Here is a 24710-nt window from a genome sequence, read left to right as displayed (position 1 = left end):
TCATTGCCGCTTCGCTAGACGAAAAACCCGCTAGACGAAAATTTTCGCAGAATGAATTATTTTCGTCTAGCGGGGCACCACTGTATAGAGGCTATGGATAGGGAAAGACATGGTGGTCCAGTCACTACAATTGGGGTTACTACGGTTTTAACTCAGTTATCTATGCTTAATCCCATGAGATGTGGCAGAGTATGTCAAACTAAAAACAAACAAACTTGATCAATGGGAGTTTTGATTCACAGCTCTGCTTACTTGCCTTTACCACCACTTACAACCCTAGAAATGACAAGATGAAACATTGTAGTCACCCTCTCCGATGCAGAAGGGCCTTTTTATACTGAAGAAGGATCATGTGGGGTGTTCTGTGGGTGCATTATGGCTTTTCTAGCTTCCCCTTCCCACTGCAGCCCCTTACATCCAATGCAAAACTGTTCCTGAGCATCAGGAGACCTTCCAGACCAGTGTCTAATGCAACGTGGAGGACATGCATTCAGAAAACAAACAACCCCAACTCCTCCCACACAAACGCACTGAAGTTATTTCTGCTCACGTACTGGGCTCTATGGATCCCGGCCCTAATGTAGGAAGCAGCCCAAAATAAGCACGTTTGGGTGTTCCCATGCAGAACAAGAGCAGGGGTGTCCAACTAGAGGAAACAAGGAATGCTTCAGAATTCGTCAAATAAAAAGGGCCAATCCTGGTAAAGTTTAGCTAAAGAATACAGATGATGTCCTTCCACTCAGCATTTCCCTGCTCCAGCTCCACTGGTTGCCACTTGTGAGGAAAGTGGCAGTGTTGAACATAATGACTTCACTACAAGTATATGTATGAATTCAACTTTACTGGGAGATGTAGATTGCCAACACACAGGCCTTTAAATGAATCACGCAATTTGCCCCTTCAGGACTTCACATTCCACCTGAAATTTAAACCCATCACATTTTCATTGTAGCTGTTAGATGTATTAGTACTGCAATTTAATCAAGACACAGCTTTTGTAATGATAAATGGTTTTTTTATATTTTCAAAGAAAATTGGCTTTTGCAAATAAATAAACAACATGCTAATCGTTAAACATATTATGTACTTATTGGCAGTTGTCTGCCCGGGTAAATTATTTTCGCCTTATTCAGATTTGACCTTACCATGTCTGTTCATATTGTCTTTCATCTGATAAATATCACCTCATTGAGGACTGCATTGTTTTCTCAATTTCACTGCTCAGTTTTACTTGAAAAGCTATCTTCTGCCTTGTGATTGGTAAATGATAAAACTCCTTCCGGAAGTCTTTTACACACAGTAGTATAGATACCCTTCTTCTTACTGCTTCAATAAAAAATGTGTGCAAGACTTTAGGGCCTGGAAATTTGATGGCTTTCATATGGAGAAAGCCAATAGTTCTCACCCCAAATCATCTTCAGAGGTTTAATGAGTTCCCTATCAACAAATCAAGCCATAGGTAAAAGTATTTCTTTTTAAATTTTAGCCACTGCTTATCAGAAGTTCTGTAAGTATTCTGTTCAAGCACAGTTACACTAACATGAAAAAGAGCAAAATATTCTATAAGTGGCATAAACAAATTGCAACTGTGATACAGTCATACCTCGGGTTACGATTGCTGCGGGTTACGTTTTTTTGGGTTGCACTCCGTGCCAAACCCGGAAGTACCAGAATGGGTTACTTCCAGGTTTCGGCATGCGCACATGCGCAGAAGCGCCGAATCGCAACCCACGTGTGCGCAGACGCAATGCTGCGGGTTGCGAATGTGCCTCCCGCACGGATCACGTTCACAACCCGAGCGTCCACTGTACTGATAAATTAGTTACTTTATAACTGTGGATTAGCAAAGACAATATTAAGGAGAAATAGGATTTACAACAGCTAATGTCTTTACTCACTGACTGATCTGGACCATCTCCTCCAAGAACACGGAAGCCAAAGCCAGACTCTTGCTTTCGAAGAAAAACATCCAAATCCTTTGTATTTGGAGCTAGTTAAGATAAGATGGGGAGAGTTCTGTTTGCATTGGGCCATGCTTGCACATTGTAAAAAAAGCATAAGCAAAAATGAAAACTTAATCGTTTTATAGATTTTTTTTAAAAAAGAAATGCTCATTTCTGAAAGTATTTAAAATGTTAAGACACCTGCAGTATTAAATCATGAATTAGACTAACACCCCAGCTGCAGAGTATGCATACAAAAATATACATACAGTGGTACCTCGACTTATGAATTTAATCCGTTCCGAATGCACATTCGTAGGTCGAAAAATTTGTAAGTCGAAAAAAGCGATTTCCCCATAGGAATGCATTGGAAACGAAAAATTTGGAAAAAATCGTAAGTCGAGTAAACCCCATCTAAAACCGCCAACGGATGTCCATTCGTAAGTCGAAAAATCCGTATGTCGAGTAATTCGTAAGTCGAGGTACCACTGTACTGAAAAACACTCGAGCCCTAACTAATCCACTCAGTGAACTAAACTGCCATGGGTTAAAATGGCAGCTTGGGTTAAAATGGCTGCAAACTATTTACAAATACTCTGTTAAAGCCTCAGAAAAATCAAAAGAAAAGTTCAGAATAATGTGCGTTAGAAAGAGATTTGGGTAACTTTAGTTTTAGGCCCTATTTAGATGTTATTACACCCTTCAGACTGTTACCTGAGAAGAGGTTGGGAGTGGGCCTTGGGCTCACCTGCTTCCTTCCCCTGCTCCTCTCATCATGGAGACAACTGAATGGCCAAACAACTTTCTGCATTCATTCGCTTCTCCCATGGTAAGATGGACAGGGGAGGGAGTGTACAATCCTGACTCTTGCTCCCAATACTTCCCTTAGTAAAATCTGGGAAGACCTCAGAGAGTGTAACTATAGTAGGCTCTGGTGAAGATGATATTTGAAACCAAAAAAGATAGGTATTAGCTTTAGACAAATACTTTATCCTTTTCACAAAGTTAGTAAATGGCACTTAGGCATTCCAAAAGGTGAAAACTGGTGTTAAGCTAATTGAAACAAACTTTAGCAGTTATAATAATCTACCTAAGAACTGCTAAGAACCAGCTTAAAACCAAACTCTCGGGGCACGCTTTTCCAACTCTCTCAAAACTTTCCCACTTAGCCAATTATGTAGATCAAAAACAACTTTTAAGTCAGACAAGTAAAGCAGGTTCAGGTTCAGATTTAACCTTTTAACAAATTTTACCATAAGCAACTTTCTTCAGCTGGTAGGGGACAGTGTCTTGCAGCACCTTACAGACTAACAAATGTATTATGGCACAAGCTTTTGTGGACTAGAGAAGTGAACGGTAATCCACAAAAGTTTATGACATAATACATTTGTTAGTCTGCACTGTTTTTGCTGCAGCAAGCCAACATGGCTAACCCTCTGAAAATTCTAGTGATAAGCTACTGAAAAGCCAGTGATCTGGTTGCCTTTGACAAAGACTGCTTCTAGGCGACCAGGAAGATTTTTTTTTAAAAAAAGTTCTCTGTCTTTCATATCACAAATAATTTACCTAGGTAAGTGTGGGCAAGGTATGCTAGTAAACAAATGAAAGATTGGGCTTCAGATAGGACTGTCTTCAAGGCAAACTTATCAAGGTTATTCACAAGCCTTCCAGAATTTACTGTCATTAAAAGTAAGTAATTCCATGTAGGAATATGATACATATATTAATATTAATCCAGGATAACTATGATTTCTGTAGCTGTCTTCATATAATTGCCACACATTTTAATGAAAGTTCATACTTCCCAGCTTGTGACAGCTGAATATTCTGAGCCAGCTTCATTGAGACTTTTTCTTACACTGACTGATATTATCTCTATATACAGGGAGTGTAAAGTGGCATGAAACAAGACCATATCAATTTATGTACATCTATTTAAAAGTAAAATAGCTATGATTTGAATATGGACCACTGGGTGGTCAAAGAGAATATAATGGAACCTGCTTCAACTAGGCTGTCCCCTCCCGTGATCATCTACCACCAGCTGCCCTCTGGGAAGGAACTATGAGAGAGGCAGACAAAGATAACACCAGGTGTCTATTTCTGCTCCAGTTGGACTGTCCTGTGGGAAGGATCCTGATAAGTTGTGCCTCTGTGATTTTATTATTGTATTTTTATTTTAATTATTACTGTTAACAGCAGGATATAATATACTGTAAATCCAATGTTTTCCCATAAATATTTACAAGCTGCACTAGGTTGTGGTGTTGAAGCACCACATTTCAGCTATCGTTTTAATTCATAGTTTAGAGTTAAAATTGGTTTTAAATGTCAAAAGAAATTTGTCTAATCAAATAATAATAATAATAATAATAATAATAATAATAATAATAATAATAATAATGTTTTGTTTGTTTATACCTCGCCCATCTGGATGGGTTTCCCCTGCCACTCTGGGCAGCTTCCAGCAAAATATTAAAATACAATAATTCATCAAATATTAAAATCTTCCCTAAACAGGGCTGCCTTCAGATAATATGCAATCCTGATGAAAACACATCTTAGGGACAGAACTGGTAGAGTTCTATCATCAAACTTCTATTGACAAAATTAGGAAAAACACTGCTGAAGTTGGAATAGAAATGAGAAGTCCAACAAAATCTTAATGACTGTTACAAAACAGTAACTAGGCCAATGTCTGAAGAAGAGATCTCTGTCTGTGGTCAGGAAGGGTAATCGCATGTGTTTCAATCCTCTATAGCAGGCATAGGCAAACTCGGCCCTCCAGATGTTTTGGGACTACAACTCCCATCATCCCTGACCACTGGTCATGTTAGCTAGGGATGGGAGTTGTAGTCCCAAAACATCTGGAGGGCCGAGTTTGCCTATGCCTGCTCTATAGCTGCCAGAGGAATAAATTGTAAGGTCAAAGCTCAGGTGGTTTAGAGAGATGGTGACTATATGGTGACCAAACTAATTTTATAATTTGTACAAAAAGAACCTTCTCTTCCACTCAATTTGTATCATATTCCTGATCTCATCTATATGCAAGGATTTTAAACTCTACTGAAATTTATTGCATATACGCTCACCTACCAGTGATGCACCTTGTCTTTTCTATTTTTTAGTATGAAATTTAAAAATAGAGGCAGCCAGCCAGCCATATAATTGCATCTGTTCATACAAGCTGTTTTAAAGCAACAATAATAAACAAAGATACAATAAAATACAAAATACACATCTTGCTGAATTCAAATAAGAGTTTTCAAACATCTTACTTTATTAGTACATAGGTTTTCACTGGCTAAAGTCCTCTTTGTCAGATGCTGAATTGCAATGTCTAGGAACTAGAAGTGATGCACCATAACCTATAATAGTTTAGCTTTAGGTTCAGTTATGTAATGCTATTACAGTGAGGGCAACATTTATTTCCTATTCCTGATGAGCTTTAGCTAGAGTGTGTTAAGACTTCTCAGCTGTTATGGTCGGGTGGTCCAATAAGATATATACAGAGTCCCAGCAGGCATCTAGTAGTTTAAAGAGAAGTTAAGGGTCCTGGTGAAGCCAATGTTAGGATCCATCATCCTGTTTTTAACATACTGAAGCCTGGACTATCTTCCTCCTTTTGGACCATCCATATCTCCTCCACCACCAGGGCCAGTTTCTGCCCATAAGTCAGCTTTATTTCCTATGTCATAAACTTTCCTGTCATAGCTTCCTAATCACCTATACATTAGGGATGATAGTGAATCTGCAGTGGGTTACTAAAAATCCACATCTAGCTTCTTCTGCCTTTTCAAAGGCCTGAAGCATCTCGGCATTTTTCACACCACTCATGCTACATTTCAATAAATGATGGACAAAATAGCTACTTTGAAAACAAATACAAACAGCATTAAATAATGCTGCTGGTTGCAATGCTCACAGCTGCTGTCTGCTGTAACAATATGGCTGGAGAACTTACTCAAGCAAGTCCTCTTGGCTGCAGCATAGTCTTGGATTTCTCTGCAACACCATCTCCTCTCAATATTTTAGTACTTGTTCTAAGTTACCTTTTTCTTGTCAGTGCTAGTATTTTATTTCATTGTCTCTGGATCTCTCTCTTCAATGATTTGTTGCTTCATATTCTTGTACAAGCTCCTGCTATTTAGTTCCCTCTTCTTCCCTTTGCTTTCTTTGGCTGTTTGGCAACTGCAGCCTACTTCGCCACTCACATCTTTGTTTGTTTACCTACATCTTCCATGGATCATACAATTAAACTTCTGAACTGAAAAATGTGTATGCAGTTATTGATTCAGATAAAATGGCTGTGGTTTATGCAGTGCTGTCATCTGGGTGATTCTGGTGTTTCTCATTTGGGGACAGGGATCTTAGGTCCTTTAAAATTTGTTTCAGTTAAAATACAAAAGGCTCAATGTATGTGGGTATCTGGTGGTAAAAGCAGTGCCCTAATTTATAAAATAGGAGCTTTTGCTCAAGTGTACATGGTCAGTAAGTGACTCTGGAACTTAATCACCTATTCTGAGAAACTATTTTACCTCTGCATTTATTGGGAGAGAAAAGCATTCTGTTAATGTTTAGAGATACTATTTTCTACTACACATCCTTTTAGGAATGAACTTGACAATTCTCAGATCAGAATGCATTTCCAGTAACTTTGCTGCAATATGTATCTTAAGTCTATGTACTCACGTTTTTCTTCAAACAATGTTTTAGACTTCAGGTAGACTTCTGAAGGGTCTAGCTTTGGGGACGCTGACCTTAGAACGCTGGGTGGAAAAGGCATGGGTTGTGGGGCTGACTCACTGATGGTCTCTTGGCTTCCTGAATTTTCTTGCTTATCTAGTTTCTGCAGAAGGTGGGGAGAGAGAAACCAGAAATACACACTTGTACAAAGTTGCAAGAATATACCAACTCACTTAAACAAGTGAAAGAAGTCGTAATGAGCACCGTAACAACTCAACTCATAACAAGCATGCTTCAATTAATGCTTTCTAAAAGGATTATTCCTGCTTGTGGTATTTGAAAGCGTTTTCTAATGAAGTGTCAATCTAGAACTGCAAGTTGTTTAGTTTATGGCAGGGGTCAGCAAGGTTTATCTTGCCTGGGCCAGATTGGTCCCGCGGAGATCCCTCCATGGGCCAGATTGTGTGCGTGCAATTTTCAGCATCAGCGCATGTGTGGACACAATTTTCGGTGCTGCAGAAGCGAGTCCCCGTGCCGCACTGCGCCGGTTTAGCGCAGCATGAGAACGGGAGGCTTGGTTCGGAGGCAGCTTGTGGGCCGGTCAAACGACCTCCGTGGGCCGCTTCTGGCCCATGGGCCTTAGGTTGGTGACCCCTGGTTTATGGTCTTGATCTGAAACTTGCAAGTTGTTTAGTTTATGGCCTTGATTTGAAACTTTAAATATGAGTAGTTAACTCATGAGGTGAAAGCAGTAAAAACAGTGGAATAAAGAATGATAACTTCAGAGAACATCACGTGGCCATAAGCCCCTTAAGATTCCACTTACCTATGTCCCTAAAAATTTCATCACATCAAATCTACTTCTGCTTTACTCTCTTTACATAAAACCTCTGCTGCAAGATCAGAAAGTATGTGCCACTGAAGCTCACAGGATGGCATTGAGCCAGCCCCTTTTTCTTAGTCTAACCTACCACACAGAGTTGTAAGAATGAAATGGCAAGTGGGGAAACCATGGGGAAAATACCAAAATAATGGGTAGCATCCCACGAAGTTGTCCCTTTTGTGAAAGGGCTTCCATTTGCACAATATAACTTCCCCTCCATCTCCTCTCCTCATGTGCCCCCAGCTTTGAATCTGCTCCAGAGGGTTGGAGATTATGAATGGCCTGTCAAAGATTACCCTGCCCTTATCCTGTAATGTTTTGTCATGCCCTCCCCACAACTGGGGCATTTGATGCAGCATAGTGAAGATTGTGAGTTAGGAAGTTCCCAAATCTCCCTTTAGCCCTGAGCTCACTATATGGCCTTAGGCAAGCTGGTATTTTCTCTGCCTCAGCCCACCAATTATAGTACAGGGAAAATAAGACATTTTTCGCTCCATAAGTCGCACCTAGCTTTTAGAGGAGGAAAGGGAGAAAGCCCTGTTTTTTTGAGGATCAGCTAAAAGTGGTGCAGCTTTTTTTGCAAAGGGAAAAGCCCGTTTTTTTGAGGATCAGCTGAAAGTGGTGCAGCTTCTTTTTCAAAGAGGAAAAGCCCCGTTTTTATGGGGTTCAACTCACAGTTCTGCAGCTTCTAGTCCTACAGCCATTTCTACAGTTTCCAGACAGATAATCTAATCAGCCAGTCACATGTCATTGGGGAAACAAACAGCCTCCCTCTGCATTCAACAATGGAGGCCTGGGCAAGGGGCTGGGGCTGGAAAGGGAGCTTTATCTCTCTCCCGATTACTTGCTGAACAGCTGTTCAGCGGCTTCCTTTCAACACCCCCTTCTCTCTTTGTAAAAAAAAAAGAGCACGATCTGCTTTTGGCCCCTAGGCAATTCAGCTCCAGGGACCATGCATTCAACTCCATAAGACGCACAGACATTTCCCCTTACTTTTTAGGAAGAAAAAAGTGTGTCTTATGGAGCGAAAAATACAGTAATAGTACTGAGCTACCTTATGAAGCTGTTGCAAGAATTACTGAAATAACAGGTGTTAAACTGTTCCAATATTTTAAAGCATTATATAGTAAATGAAACCAGTTACAATACTGATAGCTTCTATAAGGGAAAAATATGGATTGGTTACAGTGGGTTGTAATGTTGACATTTGTACTTAACTAATCTACATGCAATCTATGGCAGTTTGTTTCTCTATATACTTGTGTGAATAGCTGCCACAGTTGCAGGTGTTCCCCCTGAATAACAAGGGGAAATCATTTACAAGGAATTAAACAGCTGAATGTAAAAGCCCTCTAAAATTCCTCCTCACTCTATGCAGAAATGACAGCAAAAATGGCTGCTCCAGATCAAATGTACGTTTCCAGTGTTTCATAAAACTAGCTGATTTTAAGATGTTTGTTCTAGATTGAGACAAAGCCTGAAACGTGTCTGCAAATGAGCACATATTCATCTGCAGAAGCATTTGAAATAGATTCATGGCTGCCAAGAGAAAATCCCTGAAGGATTTTACAGTTGGAAACTTTCCACATGTTTATAAGCATAAGAATTTGCCCTTTTAAAACCAATTAGCTGACAAAGTAGATGTCACTAAGCATTCAGTTTATGTTTAGTGAAGTTAAAACTGCCTGTGCATTTTAATGCATTCCTCCGAAGATTTCAAAAAGTGACCTTAGTACAACAGCTACTGTGTTCCTGTTCTTCAGAGCTTTACTCAAATAAAATTAGTGTTTTTTCTAATCATTTACTGTACATGATATACCTAGTTTTAAAAATAGTTGCCGAACAGCATTCTTGTGTTAATAGAAAATGAACCAAATGCATTCACATAAGAGGACAAAAACATATATTTTGTTCATCATAACTCTGAAATTACTTTTTTGAGTGTGAGAGAAAAGGCCCTATCAAGTACCATTCATGAAAGCAATCTTTCAATGCTTCTTACTCTAATTTCTGAGTAGATATACCGGTAAGAAAAAAGTGCATTTAATCAACCTGAAAGATATTGATTTTTGTGAAATTCAATCATACTCTTCACTGGATGAGTATTTTGCCAGGAGTGGTAACAATAAAAAATGGAGTCATGACAATTATGAAAGAACCCAGTCTGCCTACTTAAACTATACTTGAGAGGAACAGTTTTTCATGTCTCATTCAGCACTTTCATTAAAAAAAGCAAAGAAAAATGTGTGCTTGTGCATGCATGCATATCCTACTGAAAACCATAAACTGAAGACTAAGGCAAAGCAAATATGAAGTATGTATTTTAACAGTACATCTTATCAGTTTGCACACAGATGAGATTCAGAGACAGGTTAAAAAACCCCAATGAAGATTAATATACATGGTACACTGAAAGATAAAAGAAGTCCTCATAACTCCTTTTTGGATTAATCTTGGGTAATCAAGCTGGATAGTGCTTGCATGAGTTATTAGACCACACTCTTCTATTAGGATGCTGACAAATATTTTATATGTGTTAGGGCTGGGCAATGTTAGGTTTTCAACACTGTGATGTATCACCAGCCAAATATTGTGGTTTGGCAATAAACCGTGATGTTGAAAGAAGCTGTATTGGCCCCAAATGGTGAGGGGTGAAACTGCCTCAGCTCTCACTGCAGCCTGTTTTTCCCTCAGTGCACTGGAGACAGAGGGACTTAGGAACGGTGGTGGTTTCACCAGCAATATATTGCTGAGTGGAGCTGCCGTCGCGCTCTGCCCTTCATACTGGTCCTGGGCAATATATTGATATTGCCAGGCCTAATATGTGTACCCAGAATTTTTAAAGTAAGAGTTACCACTGTGCACTGTAAAGAGTTCAAGAAGGGTTCATAATCTCTTTTTCGCTTGGCTCAGCACTAATATTCAGAAAAATTGTTTTAGCAATACAACTGTTTTAAACTTTGTCCTTAAGTGGCATAGCTAACATGCTCACCAGCCCTTACCTGTGTTAGGCCTTTCCCTATTCCCTATCTTGTAAAGGAAAACAACAAAGTAAAGGTTGTTTTCTAATGCAGAAAGGCAGATTCTATTCAATCTACATAGCCTTTCCTTTGCTATCATCTCCTCCAATGAACAACAGAGTTTGGGAGCTACTTAATGTAGTTGAGGCAACAAACAAAATTCATTCTCCTCTCAAATTAATACCAGAAAGTAAGCCGATGGAGGGGATTTTTACTACACTCAGAAATTTAGGAATAAGTTGTCCTTTACAAAAGTTAAGGGAGATATATAAAGAGTTTCATCCACATTTAAGAAACACCAGTGGAGACTAGCAGCTATTGTACAACTTAAAATTTTATGTCAGTCTTCCACCACAAATCTTGAGGAGAGATGTTTTTCACTGCACACCATTCTTATGTGGAAGTGAGAGCAAAACATATACCTCAAAAGGAACCTAGAGGCAGGGTCGTCTCACCCATAGGCGCTAGAGGTATGGGACACCCAGGTGCCGGGCTCTCAGGGGCACCTGGCCTAGAGTCTGGGGCCCGAGAGTTGAGTCCGGGGAAGAGCCCGCCTGTTGGTCGGAGCGCCATGAGTTTGGGGGCGACTGAGCCAGCGAGACACTGAGGTGGCCGGTCAGCTCTGCCCTCCTGCGCACCTGGGACTGGGCAACTGGGGGGGGGGGCCACCGGGCAGATCTTTGCACCCCGGCACCACATATGCTTAAGACAGCCCTGCGTGGAAGGCTCTAAAAGAGCTAATCTGAATTATCATCAACTTACTTTATGAACAAAAAAATTGCAGTCAATTGAAACAACTGATCAATACTCACATTATCAATACTCACAACATTGGAACTTTTAGTAGGTGAGGAAGGGCCTAAAATAGAGAATAAATATTAATATAACCCATCACACCACTATATTCTACAGTTTTCTATATCTGGTATACTAATCTGGCAGGTTAGAACTCTGTATTCTAGCATTCACAAATCCACTTGTAAGCTTGCCAAGGGGAAAGTGTTCCAGGTTTCTAGTGAGCAGGCCACCTAGAACCTTACACATCCCTACCAAAGAGGTCTTATTTCTATTGCAGTTTTTAAGATGATAAAGAACAGCACAAGTTCCTTCCAAGAACTCAAAGATACATCCTCTGTTTTGGTTAATTTTACATTATAGAAAAATCGGTTCTATAACTTAATTTGTTCTCCTCACAAAAAAAGCTTTCTAAATGCCTACTACTAAAATCACAATAGTTAATGAATTCTGCAGAAAATTCAGGTGTCCAGCTAGTATTATAATTTGAACCATGACAGTATAGCTCAGATAACAAAGCAGATTCCAAAAACAGGTCAACAGTAACATGGCTTAATTGCACTTTAGGTAGCAATTAATCCCAACTTCCTGAACATTTTGAAAATAGACATAAGAATCAGTGAACCTACAAACAGATAGCATGATAAACAGGTTGTTTTCAGTAAATCAGCATCTTTCAATTTGTTCCAAGAACCATGGAACAAGTTCATCTGCCCCAGACACAGTGATATAAATTAATACATATATTTTCCATTCTCACAGGGGAATTCAAAATCCTTTTATTCCAACATTTAATTAAAATGTTCTAGGTGCCTCATACAATTAAATACAATAAAAATGTGTTTGTCTTCTTAGTCATCAACCATTGAGCTGAAGAGGGATGGGGAGCATATCAGCTTTCCAACAGAAGAAAAATCTCACAGGTATAGTACAGGAAGAAAAAAGATTATTGTGGCACCTTTAATATTAACAAACTTGTTAAGTTATAAGCTTTTGTAGACTATAGTCCACTTTATTTGAAGTATCTAATGACGTGAACTCTAGTCCATTAATTTCTTAGTCTTTAAGGAGTCATGGGACTCTCAGTTGTTTTTGCTGCAATACAGCTAAACCTCTGAAAAACACAATTAATAGAAATTGATATTTCCATGGGAGTGTTCCCTCTGCCTTCACCAACACAGGCAGAGGGGACGACGATCTATAGTTAACATTAGTACCTAGGCTAACCATTTAACAGATGGCCAAAACATCTTGCAAAAAATGAATTTTCCTTACCACAGGAAAAGTGAATCCTATCAATCAGTTTTCACACTGAGGGCAATTCCAAATCTGAATTCCCCCAAAAGTTATATATAAATATATACAAGATCAATAGAGGGATTTGTATTGTTTAGCCACTTTAACCAAGATCACTTAGAGCTGAAGTGACCTACCTGGCAAGGTTAGTCATTTAATAGCCCAGTTGTACAAACCGATATCACAAATTGTACTTTATGGTATGAATGCAGAGCCCATTAGTAAAAGAAAGCTTACACTTATGCTTAACACTTGATTATGTGACCCTCGGCAAGGTGGAGTTAGGAAGCCAAAATATGTAACCCGAAAGGACATACAATAGATCAAGACAAATGAAAGGCAAACCAGGAAACCACAAGTGAAGTTCTTATCTGGCAGCACTCAAGTATTCACCTTTCAGGTATTATATCTACAATATATTTTGGAAAGCTGTTTGTTCACTATATATTTGGACACCTCTTAAGATTGCACAATCAAATTTTGCATGTTGGCTCCTGAAATCAAGAAGCAGGTTTTTGATTGTGCTTGGACAACTGCATTTCATTTTCAATCCAATGGCAGAATGAACCTTTCAAAACCACACTGATTTAAACCATCAACATGTATTAAAACAATGTACCGTATGTTGAAAAAAAGATCTTACAGTGTTTCAGAATGCTTAGTATCTTTTTAAAAAAATGAAAAGAGAGAGTATGACATTTTCTACTTTTATTATCACCCATAAATATAAAAATACACAGTGCAAAAGAGTGATAAACTTACATTTACGCCATTACATAGTGCTTAAAAGTGACAGATATTTTAAAATACATAAAAATGTCATTACCTACCTCCCCTTAGGATAAGCAGTGGCACTTCTGCTCCAACTGGAAACTGCTTCAGTACTTCTACCACCTGAAGGTGAGTTAAGTTCTGCACATTCTGATGATAAATCTCTTTAATTATATCCCCTTTCTGAAGGCCATGGCACCACTGGCTATCTAAGATCATCTTCACCTTCTGCCCTACAGGGCTGTCAGCTATTGCAAATCCAAAACCTTTAGGTCCCTTGATCAGAGGAATAGTGACCAGTTCTGCTTGAGAGCATCCTGAAGAAGACACGGAGGACCTCTGTTCACTAAGGTCTGTGGAAGGTCCATTCAAGCGTCCATTGAGTAAGATATGCCCTGACTTTCCATTCTGGTCCAAAACCATTGTTCCAGGTATTAACTCTTGGTTGATCATACAAGTATCACCTTTTACTATTTGCTGACCATTTAAGACAGGAGTGGCTGTAACAATATCTACAACAGGGTCCTCATTTTCATCAGGAAGAGGGTATCCACGACACAGAGTCATATTCACATACTGGTTGACAGGAACCAATTGAAACATCTGGACAACATCAGCATGGGTATGGCCCAAGACACATGTGCCGTTTATGTCCACAATGACATCACCTGTTAAAAGTAAACAGGACATTGTTAATACAAGTAAACATTATTCCCATACCTTAGCATGATCAGGATGTTAGTGACCTCTCTAAGGAAAAACACTGGAAACTACTCAAAAAGATAGCATTATTTCCTTTTGCTCATTTGCAGCACAAGGCAGGATTTCTCTTGCATGTAATCTGTGTTTTGGCTCTGATAAGATCACACAGTTCTAAATATATAAAGCTTAATCTGCAGCAGACTTTTGCAATTTCAAAAGGGAATCAGTGGGTTTCAAAATGGAAGTAGTGTACATGCAAGCATATAGTTTAGTTTACTTTATACATTCTAACACATTCCAAAATAAATAGACTACTCTTCTAGCTTTCATGTATTGTCACTGAAAAAAGTATTACAAGTTTTTTTCATATTAAACTTATTTCATAAATAATTTTGCCTTTTAAGAACACAAAAGCAAGTATAGAGAACATGCACCTTTCAACTCTACACAAGAAAAATCAGATTAGTAAAGTCTGATAAATGCTATCATACCATATGCCCATTCTGATGATGGACAACTTCACAAACAGCACTCCTTGTAAGCAACCCAGTAAACCGAATGAATTCTTACTGGCTTTTTGTATCTATGACTTATTGCAATGGAATTTCACACAATTCAGATCTAACAATCTAAGACATATGCCCTGTAATTAGATGTGTGTGGAATTAAGGAAAAGAGATTATAGAGACTAGAAACGAGGGCCACAACCTTCTAAACAAAATATAAAAGCAACAGCATGAAAAGGAAGAACCTGTCTGATAAAAAAGACAAAAGGTGCTAATGTTCACTGTGGAGAGGGACTCAAAGAGAACATTCCATAAACTGCTGTTTTTTGTGATGGTCAGAAGAGAACTCTAGGAAGATAGTCACTCTGCTCTGAGCAAAAACAGAGAAAACCAAGCTCTCAAACAGAGAGAGAAAAGTCTGGATCACAGATGTGAAGGTCTAGGGGGGCAGGAATGGGGTGGGGTTTCCTCATTTTTCTCCAAAGCTTTTTAAAGTTTATTTCCAAACAAATGGGGGAAAAGCATTATGGAATATTTTCTTTTACAATGAAATACATGTTTAAGGCAAGGGGTTCATATGTTTACTCTCCGCAAATGATTTCTAAAAACTATGTAGCAGGAAGACCTTTATGTAAGACTTATCAGAACATTACACAGAGGACAAGCAAGTCCTAAATTGTACAACTGAGAGAACAACCCTCAATAGATTTCTACCTCTAGAGGGCACTGTCATTGCCACAAGAGAAGAAAGCTTTTTGGTTGGTGGGCACATATGAAATTTTGAGAAAATGCTGAGGGTACCAGTCACAAATGACTGCCACCAAGGGTGTGGCCTAACACAAAATGTCCGCTGCTTCCGAAAGAATCAAAGAATTGTAGAGTTGGAAGGGAGTGTGAGGGCCATTTAGTCCAACTCCCTGCAAGTCATGAATCTTTTGCCCAATGTGGGGCTCAAACCCACGACCCTGAGATTAAAAATCTCATGCTCTACCAACTAAGCTATTATATCCCTCTAAATTCCACTCAGAGTAGACACATTGAAATTAATGGAACTAAGTTAGTAGTGTCCATAAATTTCAAGGGGTCTACTCCAAGTAGGACTAACACTAGATACAACCTAATACAACCTGCAAGAAAAGAGCAAGGAACATAAAATTGTTCAAATATGAACAAATGGATTAAAAATCTTTCTGCTTTTCCAGACACTGTTAAGTCTTGGTACTTATGCCGTCTGCTCCTGGTGTGCTGCTGTAAGTTAGACAGCAAAAGAAAACATAACTGAATCCAGAAAACATCTTGAATTGCTACAGCCAGCCAGCCATGCCATGCATAGTCAAGAAAACAAAAACAAATGACCCCTTAATGCTAGCTGGCAAATATTTTTTAAAAAAATCTTTATGGAATAGAATAGAAAAGAATACAATAGACCTAAAATACATAAAAGTCAACTCACCAGAGTAGCAGCTGAACAATACTGGCCAATAATAAGTGTGATATTAGAGGCAGAATGTCATATACATGCTTCTCAAAATTTGGGGTGTATTATATGAGATTATAACTATAATAATGTTTTTGCCTTTGCACTGTGTTCTCTCCTCCCCAAACAACTTGGGAACAACACCTCCTGGCAGGAGGAAAAGGTGATGAGGATAAAAATGTCTCTGAAACATCCTTCCCTATCAAACAAAACATATTGGGAACAATCAAGGAAAAGGAAATAATGATGATGATAGTAGTAGTGGTAAGTCATAATGATGATGATGATAACGCCTCTGCCCTGCCCTGCCCTGCCCTTTGGGAACAAGCCGGAAAAAGGTAATTATATTGATAATAATGATGTCATACCACACTCAAGAACTTTGGAACAACCAGGAAAAAGGTGATAATGATGATGGTGGTAATAATGATAATTATGCTCTACACTGGACTTCCGCCTTCCCCAAACCACTTTGCAACAAACAAGCAAGGTGGAGAGCTTAAAAGTTTTTTATGTGCCAGGTAACTCCAAGTGAGCCTGGCGCAAAAAAGAGCTTTTAAGCTCTCCACCTGGCTTGGATTTATCTTGCACAATACCAACCAGCCTGCTTTCAACAATGTATGGTTAAAATCATGCAAGTTAAATGAGTGTTAGATGCAACTGTACACAATCTGTGGCTATACTTACAAAATTATGACTATTCACTGAATGAACTGGTTCTAAAGATTCTGAACCTGTGTTTGCCAGTCAATTATATAGAGAGGCATTTATGCATTTTTAAAAAGTGATTATTATGTAATTATGAAACAAATAAATTATCTGGAACATTGGATGTACTTCGTAACAGAATGCACCAATGTTCAACTACTTATTTTGTGGTTCTCTATATTAATTTTAAACATGTATTAAACGTCTGCAAAATGGCCAAAGACACAAAGAACCGATTAACAAAATCTCGCACAAGAACTTCTACACCACCAGAATAGCATGCAATAAGCTTGATGTTATGTCATGCATGGCTAAGAATGTAAACTAAATTTAGAAAATCCTGAAGGAATCTACAGCAGCTGCAACCTAGCCTGGTCTTAAACTGGAGCCCGAAGAGCCAAAAGAATAAAAGACTGAAAAGCACAAATGTTAATCGTTTTAAATCTACTTTAGTCCTTTGAACTGAAGAGAGTAACGGCAGCAAACATAGCTAGATAAGGAGATGCAATGCAGAAGACAGGAGCATCTTTTAAATATTTTGTTACTTCATTTTCACTGTTAATGAAACTTTTGAAACACATAGCAGCAAACTTCAACAGGACCATCACTGAATTGTCAGAACCATCTCTTTTCATAATCTTTGTATCACCATTTGTCCAAACTGCAAAATAAATATGGGGGGAGACCCCTTAATTCACCTGGTGCAATTTTGCCATCCTGTGCAGCTGGTCCATCTTTCAGTACATTCTTCACCTGCAGAAACTCATCTGGTCTGTCTCCACCAATGATTGTGAAGCCAAAGCCCATACTGCTTTTCTTCAATGATGTCCGCATGAGTGCTCCTATCAATTGGGATGGGTCTCGGGTGAAGAGAGACTTCACTGGTTCTGCAGCCAAGCAAAAGCAAAAGGGTTCCCCATATAGTCATTCAATAATTGGGGCTGCAGCTAAAGCTAGCTAATATAGCAGTAATACACCATTTAACAAGAAAAATACCGCAAGAATAGTCAAATAAAAGCAACAAAGGAGATGCATTTGGAATAAGATTAGAAATAAATCTTCATAGCAGAAATCAAATGTGAAGTCTTAACCAATGAAATAGCAGCTCCAGTTCCAGCTTGGGGGGGGGCTGGGCGGGAGGAGCCAAGTTATAGGTAAGTATGGATTTGCCTTTATCTGGTTAAAAGGATGGTGTTAAGAAAGAAAAGAACCTTTTGAATTTCATGTTAACAAAAAAGACAACTGGAGATTATGACTGTTCCAGTTATCTTATGTTTGTTGCTAGCAGTATCAAACATGGCTGAGCCATAACTGTTTATCAAATGCTGTGATTAGAACTGAAGGCAGGAACCAGAAGACCTGAAGCCACACACTTGCTTCTTCATCTTCATCCTGCGTCTAGATAGCCAAATCACTGACTGTCCATCCACACTATGGAGTGGCCAAGCTGATTACAACAAATGGTTTTAGGATGCCTTAAGCTCATTATCAAACAAAATAAAAAATATCTTCCAGTAGCACCTTAGAGACCAACTGAATTTGTTCTTGGTATGAGCTTTCATGTGTATGCACACTTCTTCAGATACCAAAGCTTATTCTGCAGCTATAAGACCACCAATTCGTTTCAACTGCAGAGATTGTTTTAAATATACAGCACAGCAATGCTGTCTTATGGGTTACTAATGCTCACCTATGACAATGTGTGTATAAAACGTAAAGTCTTCAAATGGAGGCAGTGTCATTTGCATATTTTGCAAATTGTCATGTTGTGTGTTGAAAATGTCATTATTATTTCAATCTTTAAACAATTTACACACACATCATGTCTGTAGGAAATTCATAGCATGAGGGATAGTTGAATGGGAATCCAGCCTCAGCTTCACTTTCAAGCTGCAGTAACTGCAGCAGACTGCACATCCTGCATTGATCAACAAAAGCTTGGTGGTCCTACTAATGGTCCTTAGGTATATAGTATTGTACATAAAGTGCACTATAAGATGGAAAAATATTTATGCTAATAGTTTCTGATAAATAAATAAGATACAAAAAGAAACACAAACCACTCATTGGTGGGATTAAAATATTTTCTAAAATATCTGTTAAAATTAACTGACAATTCTTCCCCTGTGTGATAATAAAAGCTAACACAACTATGTTCAACTATGTTCAACATGTAGTTCTTGTTACAGGTAGGTAGCTGTGTTGGTCTGCCATAGTCGAAACAAAATAAAAAAATTCTTTCCGATCTGAAGAAGTGTGCATGCACACGAAAGCTCATACCAAGAACAAACTCAGTTGGTCTCTAAGGTGCTACTGGAAAGAATTTTTTTTATGTAGTTCTTGATTAATTTACTGCAGATTTCAGCAGAGTCTACTAAAAGCTGCCATTGAAACCAATACAGTACCTGGATTTGAAGGGCCTCCATCTGTCTGTCCTAGCTGTTTTTTCCGTTTGGCTTCCAAAACTGGATTTTCAAACTGGGTTTTCTGGTTAATATGACTGAAAAAATATACAAGACATCAGTGAAAATTTAATTGTGAAATATTTTTCATAAAATATTTCATAAAAAGGCCAACCCAAGTGGCCCATTCCCCTATAAAACAATTAATTTTGTTTCTTGAATCAACAATAAGAAGCAAATATTGAGTATTAGCAATCATGAGCCAAAATTAGGGTGAACTGGTCAAGCTCAGAAGAGTTTGTAATATACTACAGAGTGGAATAAGACTGTCCAAGTTTCCCTCCTGTTTGCTCTCTTCTTTAGCAATAGTCAGTCAACAGCCCTAAAAAATAAAGGGGAGGGGTAAATGGAATACAGCACAATGTTAGTGCTTTCGCTGATGATATGGAACTTTTATTTAAAGACCCTTTAGTAGCAGTACTGGAAGCATTTGCTACACTTTGAAATTATTGCAGTTAACCATTTTTAAGTCTGACATACTTTATGTGGGAATGAATCTGATGATGCAGTATCAGACACCTATTAGGCTTCATGCTATGCCCCTGGCAGATTAAATATCTCAGAGTTTACTTAATCAATAACTTGTCGCACTTAACAAGAGTCAATTTTGCACCACTGCTAAGTCAAATCAGGAAGAATCTTAAATCCTGGTTGAGGTTAAACCTATCATGGCTAGAAATTTAATCACAGCTTCCTCAAACGATGGCATGAAAGCCAAATAAATGGATAACCAGACAATGCTTTCTAGTTCCCATTTATTGCTCCCATGCATATCTCATCCTTCCTCCAAAGACCACATGGTGACATACACAAAGCAGTTCCATTTGTCCATACAAACCTGTGAGGTAGGTTAAGAGATAATGAACTGACAAAGTGAGCTTTATGGCTGAATGTGTCCTGAAATTCATTGCCAGATGAAGAACTCAAACTCAGGTTTATGTTCTGCCAAATTCTTGAATGCATACTATGCTATATTTGAGAAGTACATAGGCAAGGCAAGAATTAAAGGTAAAGCAGGTGAAGTGCATGGCTAAGTAAAAGCTGAAACATTGATCTAACAAGCTACACACACCCTGCCTCTTCATTTTGAAGATGGGGTGAGCACAAGACTTAGCATGGCAAACAACAGTTGTTTGTGCTCTAGGCAAGCAAATGGGCACATCTGCTAGTGGGTTGGTCCCGAGGGGTTTGTTTCAATCTGCTTGGAGCCAGAGGTGCCAGTTCAGTATCCAACTTACTCTCCTGGAGGAGGCTCCTTACTGATAGGAGGAACCGGCAGCTTCATAGACCCTACAGGAGGTGCCTGACTGATATCACAGGGGTGAGACACTTCTCTACCACCTGCTTGAACATTCACCAGAATCAAACTCCTGACTCTCTTGATCAATGGCCCCCTCCGCCAGCTCTGACATTTCTAAAGGCCTCAATTTCTCCTCCTTTGGGTCATCTAGTTCCAACTCCCTGATTCCCTCACCTCTTCAGGATCTGCCCATCCCTTCCGTGACATCTCCACAGGGCTCATGTCAGAGTGAGGACATGAAATGTAAGCCAACACTCTATCTACTCCACCATAACTTCTCTGAATCCTACAATAAAAATTAAATCTAATTTGTTCATAACAGACAACTGCTGCTGTGTTACTTCTGATAGCTAGCATCAAAATAAGATACAAAATAATCTGGTCTAAAGATAGTAATTCATAACTTAAAGCTTGCTATGATTAAAAAGGCATCAGAGTATAATTAGAGCTTTCAAAACATCCCAGGAGAGCCTATTAAAAGATCAACCTCTCCAATGTATATCTCATTTGCTGCTTACAGCCCTTGAATTCCTATGGAACATATAATATGAGTATATCCTAAGTCAGAGGAAGTCGTTTGTTTTTGGGCCATGTATGGCCAAGATCCTCAATCTGACATACACATGTCACCAAGCTTAGATCTATGAAAACCCTGTATAAACAGAACTCCTTCAACTGGAAATTGAGATTTTCAGGATTCTTCCCAGAGCAATATATTTCATGCCAGCCAGATACTTGTTGAACACAACTACAGCCATGTAAAATCACACATCTTTAAAAGGCTTTTCTGCACTTATATAGCATATACAATAGGATTGACAGTGGCCAACCTTGCTTGATTTGCATCCGTTTATTATTTCTGAATGACATTAAGAATCAAGATCAGATTTAAACCTTATGACAAATCTATAGATTTGTCCACTAACATTTTGGAATACCCTCTAGGATAATGTTTAACAAAAATGGTCCACTGAATGGATCCAACAAAATATGCCAGAACTGCTTCATTATTACCTGCATTTTACATTACAGTGGTACCTCTGGTTACGTTCCAGAGGTCCGTTCTTAACCTGAAACTGTTCTTAACCTGAAGCACCACTTTAGCTAATGGGACCTCCCGCTGCCACTGCGCCGCCAGAGCACGATTTCTGTTCTTATCCTGAAGCAAAGTTCTTAACCTGAAGCGTTATTTCTGGGTTAGCAGAGTATGTAACCTGAAGCGTATGTAACCTGAAGCGTATGTAACCCGAGGTACCACTGTACTACATATTTGAGGAGACAGAGCATTCTGTTATGCCAATGACAGGACTAGATCAGGGAAGGGCCATAGGTCAGCGGTAAAGCATCTGCCTTGCATGCAGAAGGTCCCAGGTTAAATCTCTGTCATTCCCAGGTTGTTGTTGTTGTTCAGTCGTTCAGTCGTGTCCGACTCTTCGTGACCCCATGGACCAGAGCACGCCAGGCACGCCTATCCTTCACTGCCTCCCGCAGTTTGGCCAAACTCATGTTAGTAGCTTCGAGAACACTGTCCAACCATCTCATCCTCTGTCGTCCCCTTCTCCTTGTGCCCTCCATCTTTCCCAACATCAGGGTCTTTTCTAGGGAGTCTTCTCTTCTCATGAGGTGGCCAAAGTACTGGAGCCTCAACTTCAGGATCTGTCCTTCTAGTGAGCACTCAGGGCTGATTTCTTTGAGAATGGATAGGTTTGATCTTTTTGCAGTCCATGGGACTCTCAAGAGTCTCCTCCAGCACCATAATTCAAAAGCATCAATTCTTTGGCGATCAGCCTTCTTTATGGTCCAGCTCTCACTTCCGTACATTACTACTGGGAAAACCATAGCTTTAACTATACGGACCTTTGTCGGCAAGGTGATGTCTTTGCTTTTTAAGATGCTGTCTAGGTTTGTCATTGCTTTTCTCCCAAGAAGCAGGCGTCTTCTAATTTCGTGACTGCTGTCACCATCTGCAGTGATCATGGAACCCAAGAAAGTGAAATCTCTCACTGCCTCTATTTCTTCCCCTTCTATTTGCCAGGAGGTGATGGGACCAGTGGCCATGATCTTAGTTTTTTTGATGTTAAGCTTCAGACCATATATTGCGCTCTCCTCTTTCACCCTCATTAAAAGGTTCTTTAATTCCTCCTCACTTTCTGCCATCAAGGTAGTATCATCAGCATATCTGAGGTTGTTGATATTTTTGTAGAGGTTTGGAGCTTTTAGAGTTAACAAGCTCAACCAGACTGTCCCACCCACAGGAGGAAGAGCGTCACCGGATGCTCTGTGTACTGTTGTACTTTGTAATGTGATACTTTCTGTTTCTGTTTTTTCCGGAGAACGGAGAGAAGGGAGAAGCCACCAACATGGCTTGCGTCTCTCCAGGAATGTAGATTTATGCCTTGTAAAATAAAGCTTCTAGATTAGAAAGAAGCCGGACTCTGTTGTCTGTAATATGCTGGCATGCACACCCCCCGCTGCGTGAGAGAAGATAAGAAAAGAAAACTCTGCTGAATAGCACAGGAGACGGCAGCAAGGAAAAACGCTTCAGGCAGGTACTCGCAGGGGAAGCGTGCCGGGCTCCAGTTGTGCTAAGGTTGGTTTGAAGTGTTTCCAACAATCAAAAAACTCTTCAGGTTATGGGTCCAAGCGTTTTCCCAATTCTGGACTGGTTTGGGAGCTGTTCTGAAGAGTTCCAGACTGTGTGTGCTTTGCCTCCCTGGCTTGGACTGTGATGGAGCATCCAGGGAAGTTTGCTTTGCCAGCAGGAGCATTCAGCAGTCTGCTGAATGGCTCAGGAGCCTAAAACCTGCTGCCAGAGGTTGGAAGGCAGCAGGGAAGCCCAGATCGAGGGCTGCAAAAGCAGTTGTACCTCTCTGGTGAAACCCCCATCTGTGGAGCCGGGTGAGAAGCTACAGATTCGTGAGTACGCTACCCCTGGGCAAGATGATTCCCAGCAAGGAGGAGGGAAGTTTTTGTTTGCAAGCACCTCCAGCCTCACAGCTTCAATGCAGAGGGCTGTTCCCTGAGAGCATTGATGTTTTGGCCAACGCCTGTGAGGAGGAAGGTCTGGCCAGTGCTTGTGAAGCCTGGGAGAAGACCCTAGCCCAGTTTCACAGGGCTGAGGGACTGGCTGAAGTGGCTTTGGAAGGCTTGCCCCCAGCTCGGCTTATGGCTGTTGAGAAGCAACAGTGCCATGGAAAGCAGGAGGGGGGCCAGACCGCCGTGGGCTTTGCTCCCAGAAAGGGAGGGGCTGTTTCCAAGTCTGAAGCCAGCGTAAACGCCTTGACTGTGGATCTGTGTTTTGTCACGTCGCCCGCACCTGGTCTTTTGTTGACGTGCATGGCTGAAGATAAGGGCAAGGCCGTTTCTCACAGCCATCAGGTCACGTGCCCAGCTGAGTGTGAGAAGCCTGATGCCACTGAAGGATGGAGCCGAGATAAGCCCTACTGTTGTGATGCAGTCACCGAGGCAACGCTGAGAGAGGCCAACCCTGGTGGGCTGCGTGTGATGGTTGCCGTCGTCGTTGTTGTTGTTCCTCCTGGTGGACTTGTGAGGAACTGCATATCTTTTTCTACAGAGCAGTTTGAAGAACTGACTGTTGGAAGCAAGAGACAGTTTGTCGTGCTTGAGACAGTCTCTGCAAGTCTTAAAGGGACAGAACTGGCGTTTTCTTTGGTTGTTGACATAACTGTGTATCTGTTGTTTATGTCAAACCTTCTGTCCACTGTTTTTGCTGTTTGCTTTGTGCTTATCACCTGTTCTGATTGCAGGGGCCAGAAGATGCTTCTACGCATGGAATGCAGCCAGGACGGGCTGTTTGCTGTTAAGAAGTCTCAATCCAGAACAGGGGGAGGTGGCACTGATGGAATGTTTGCTCGGTGCACCAGTGTGCCCGTGCACCACTTATGTTTGTGTCAGTGGTACCAAAGGCTGGCAAATCGCCACTGGGACAGTGTGCTGAAGCAGCCTGAGTTCTCTGAAGGGTGCAAGTTAAGGGCATGTAACAGCTTTCTTGATTGCAGGGTTTGCAAGGTCGAGGAGTCGACATCCTGCTACCCCACGTCTGAAAGGGAAACCACGCGTCCCTTTTCCCTGGTTCATGTGGCTGTTTCTGAAGGGATGCCAGAAGCTAACCTGGGGGGAGCGTGTTGTTCTGAGTGTTTG

The 24710-nt window shown here is 40.2% G+C and overlaps 1 protein-coding gene across 8 annotated transcripts in view; it reads right to left on the bottom strand.

Moving 5' to 3' along the window:
• The window catches only part of MAGI3 (membrane associated guanylate kinase, WW and PDZ domain containing 3), a 124388-nt gene that overhangs the window by 31227 nt on the left and 68451 nt on the right, over positions 1–24710 (bottom strand). For all 8 annotated transcript variants that reach the window (XM_033152973.1, XM_033152974.1, XM_033152977.1 and 5 more), the window contains exons 8-13: positions 19193–19287; positions 17486–17674; positions 13454–14062; positions 11345–11391; positions 6636–6792; positions 1899–1990 (exon numbers count right to left, since the gene is read on the bottom strand). In XM_033152973.1, coding sequence (XP_033008864.1) covers positions 1899–1990; positions 6636–6792; positions 11345–11391; positions 13454–14062; positions 17486–17674; positions 19193–19287 — 1189 coding nt within the window. The remainder of the gene's footprint in view (positions 1–1898; positions 1991–6635; positions 6793–11344; positions 11392–13453; positions 14063–17485; positions 17675–19192; positions 19288–24710) is intronic.

The sequence above is a fragment of the Lacerta agilis genome, chromosome 6 (genome assembly GCF_009819535.1).
Source record: "Lacerta agilis isolate rLacAgi1 chromosome 6, rLacAgi1.pri, whole genome shotgun sequence".
Classification (NCBI taxonomy): domain Eukaryota; kingdom Metazoa; phylum Chordata; class Lepidosauria; order Squamata; family Lacertidae; genus Lacerta; species Lacerta agilis.
The sequence above is the reverse complement of the archived record's forward strand: the minus strand, read 5'-3'. Positions and strand labels throughout refer to the sequence as shown.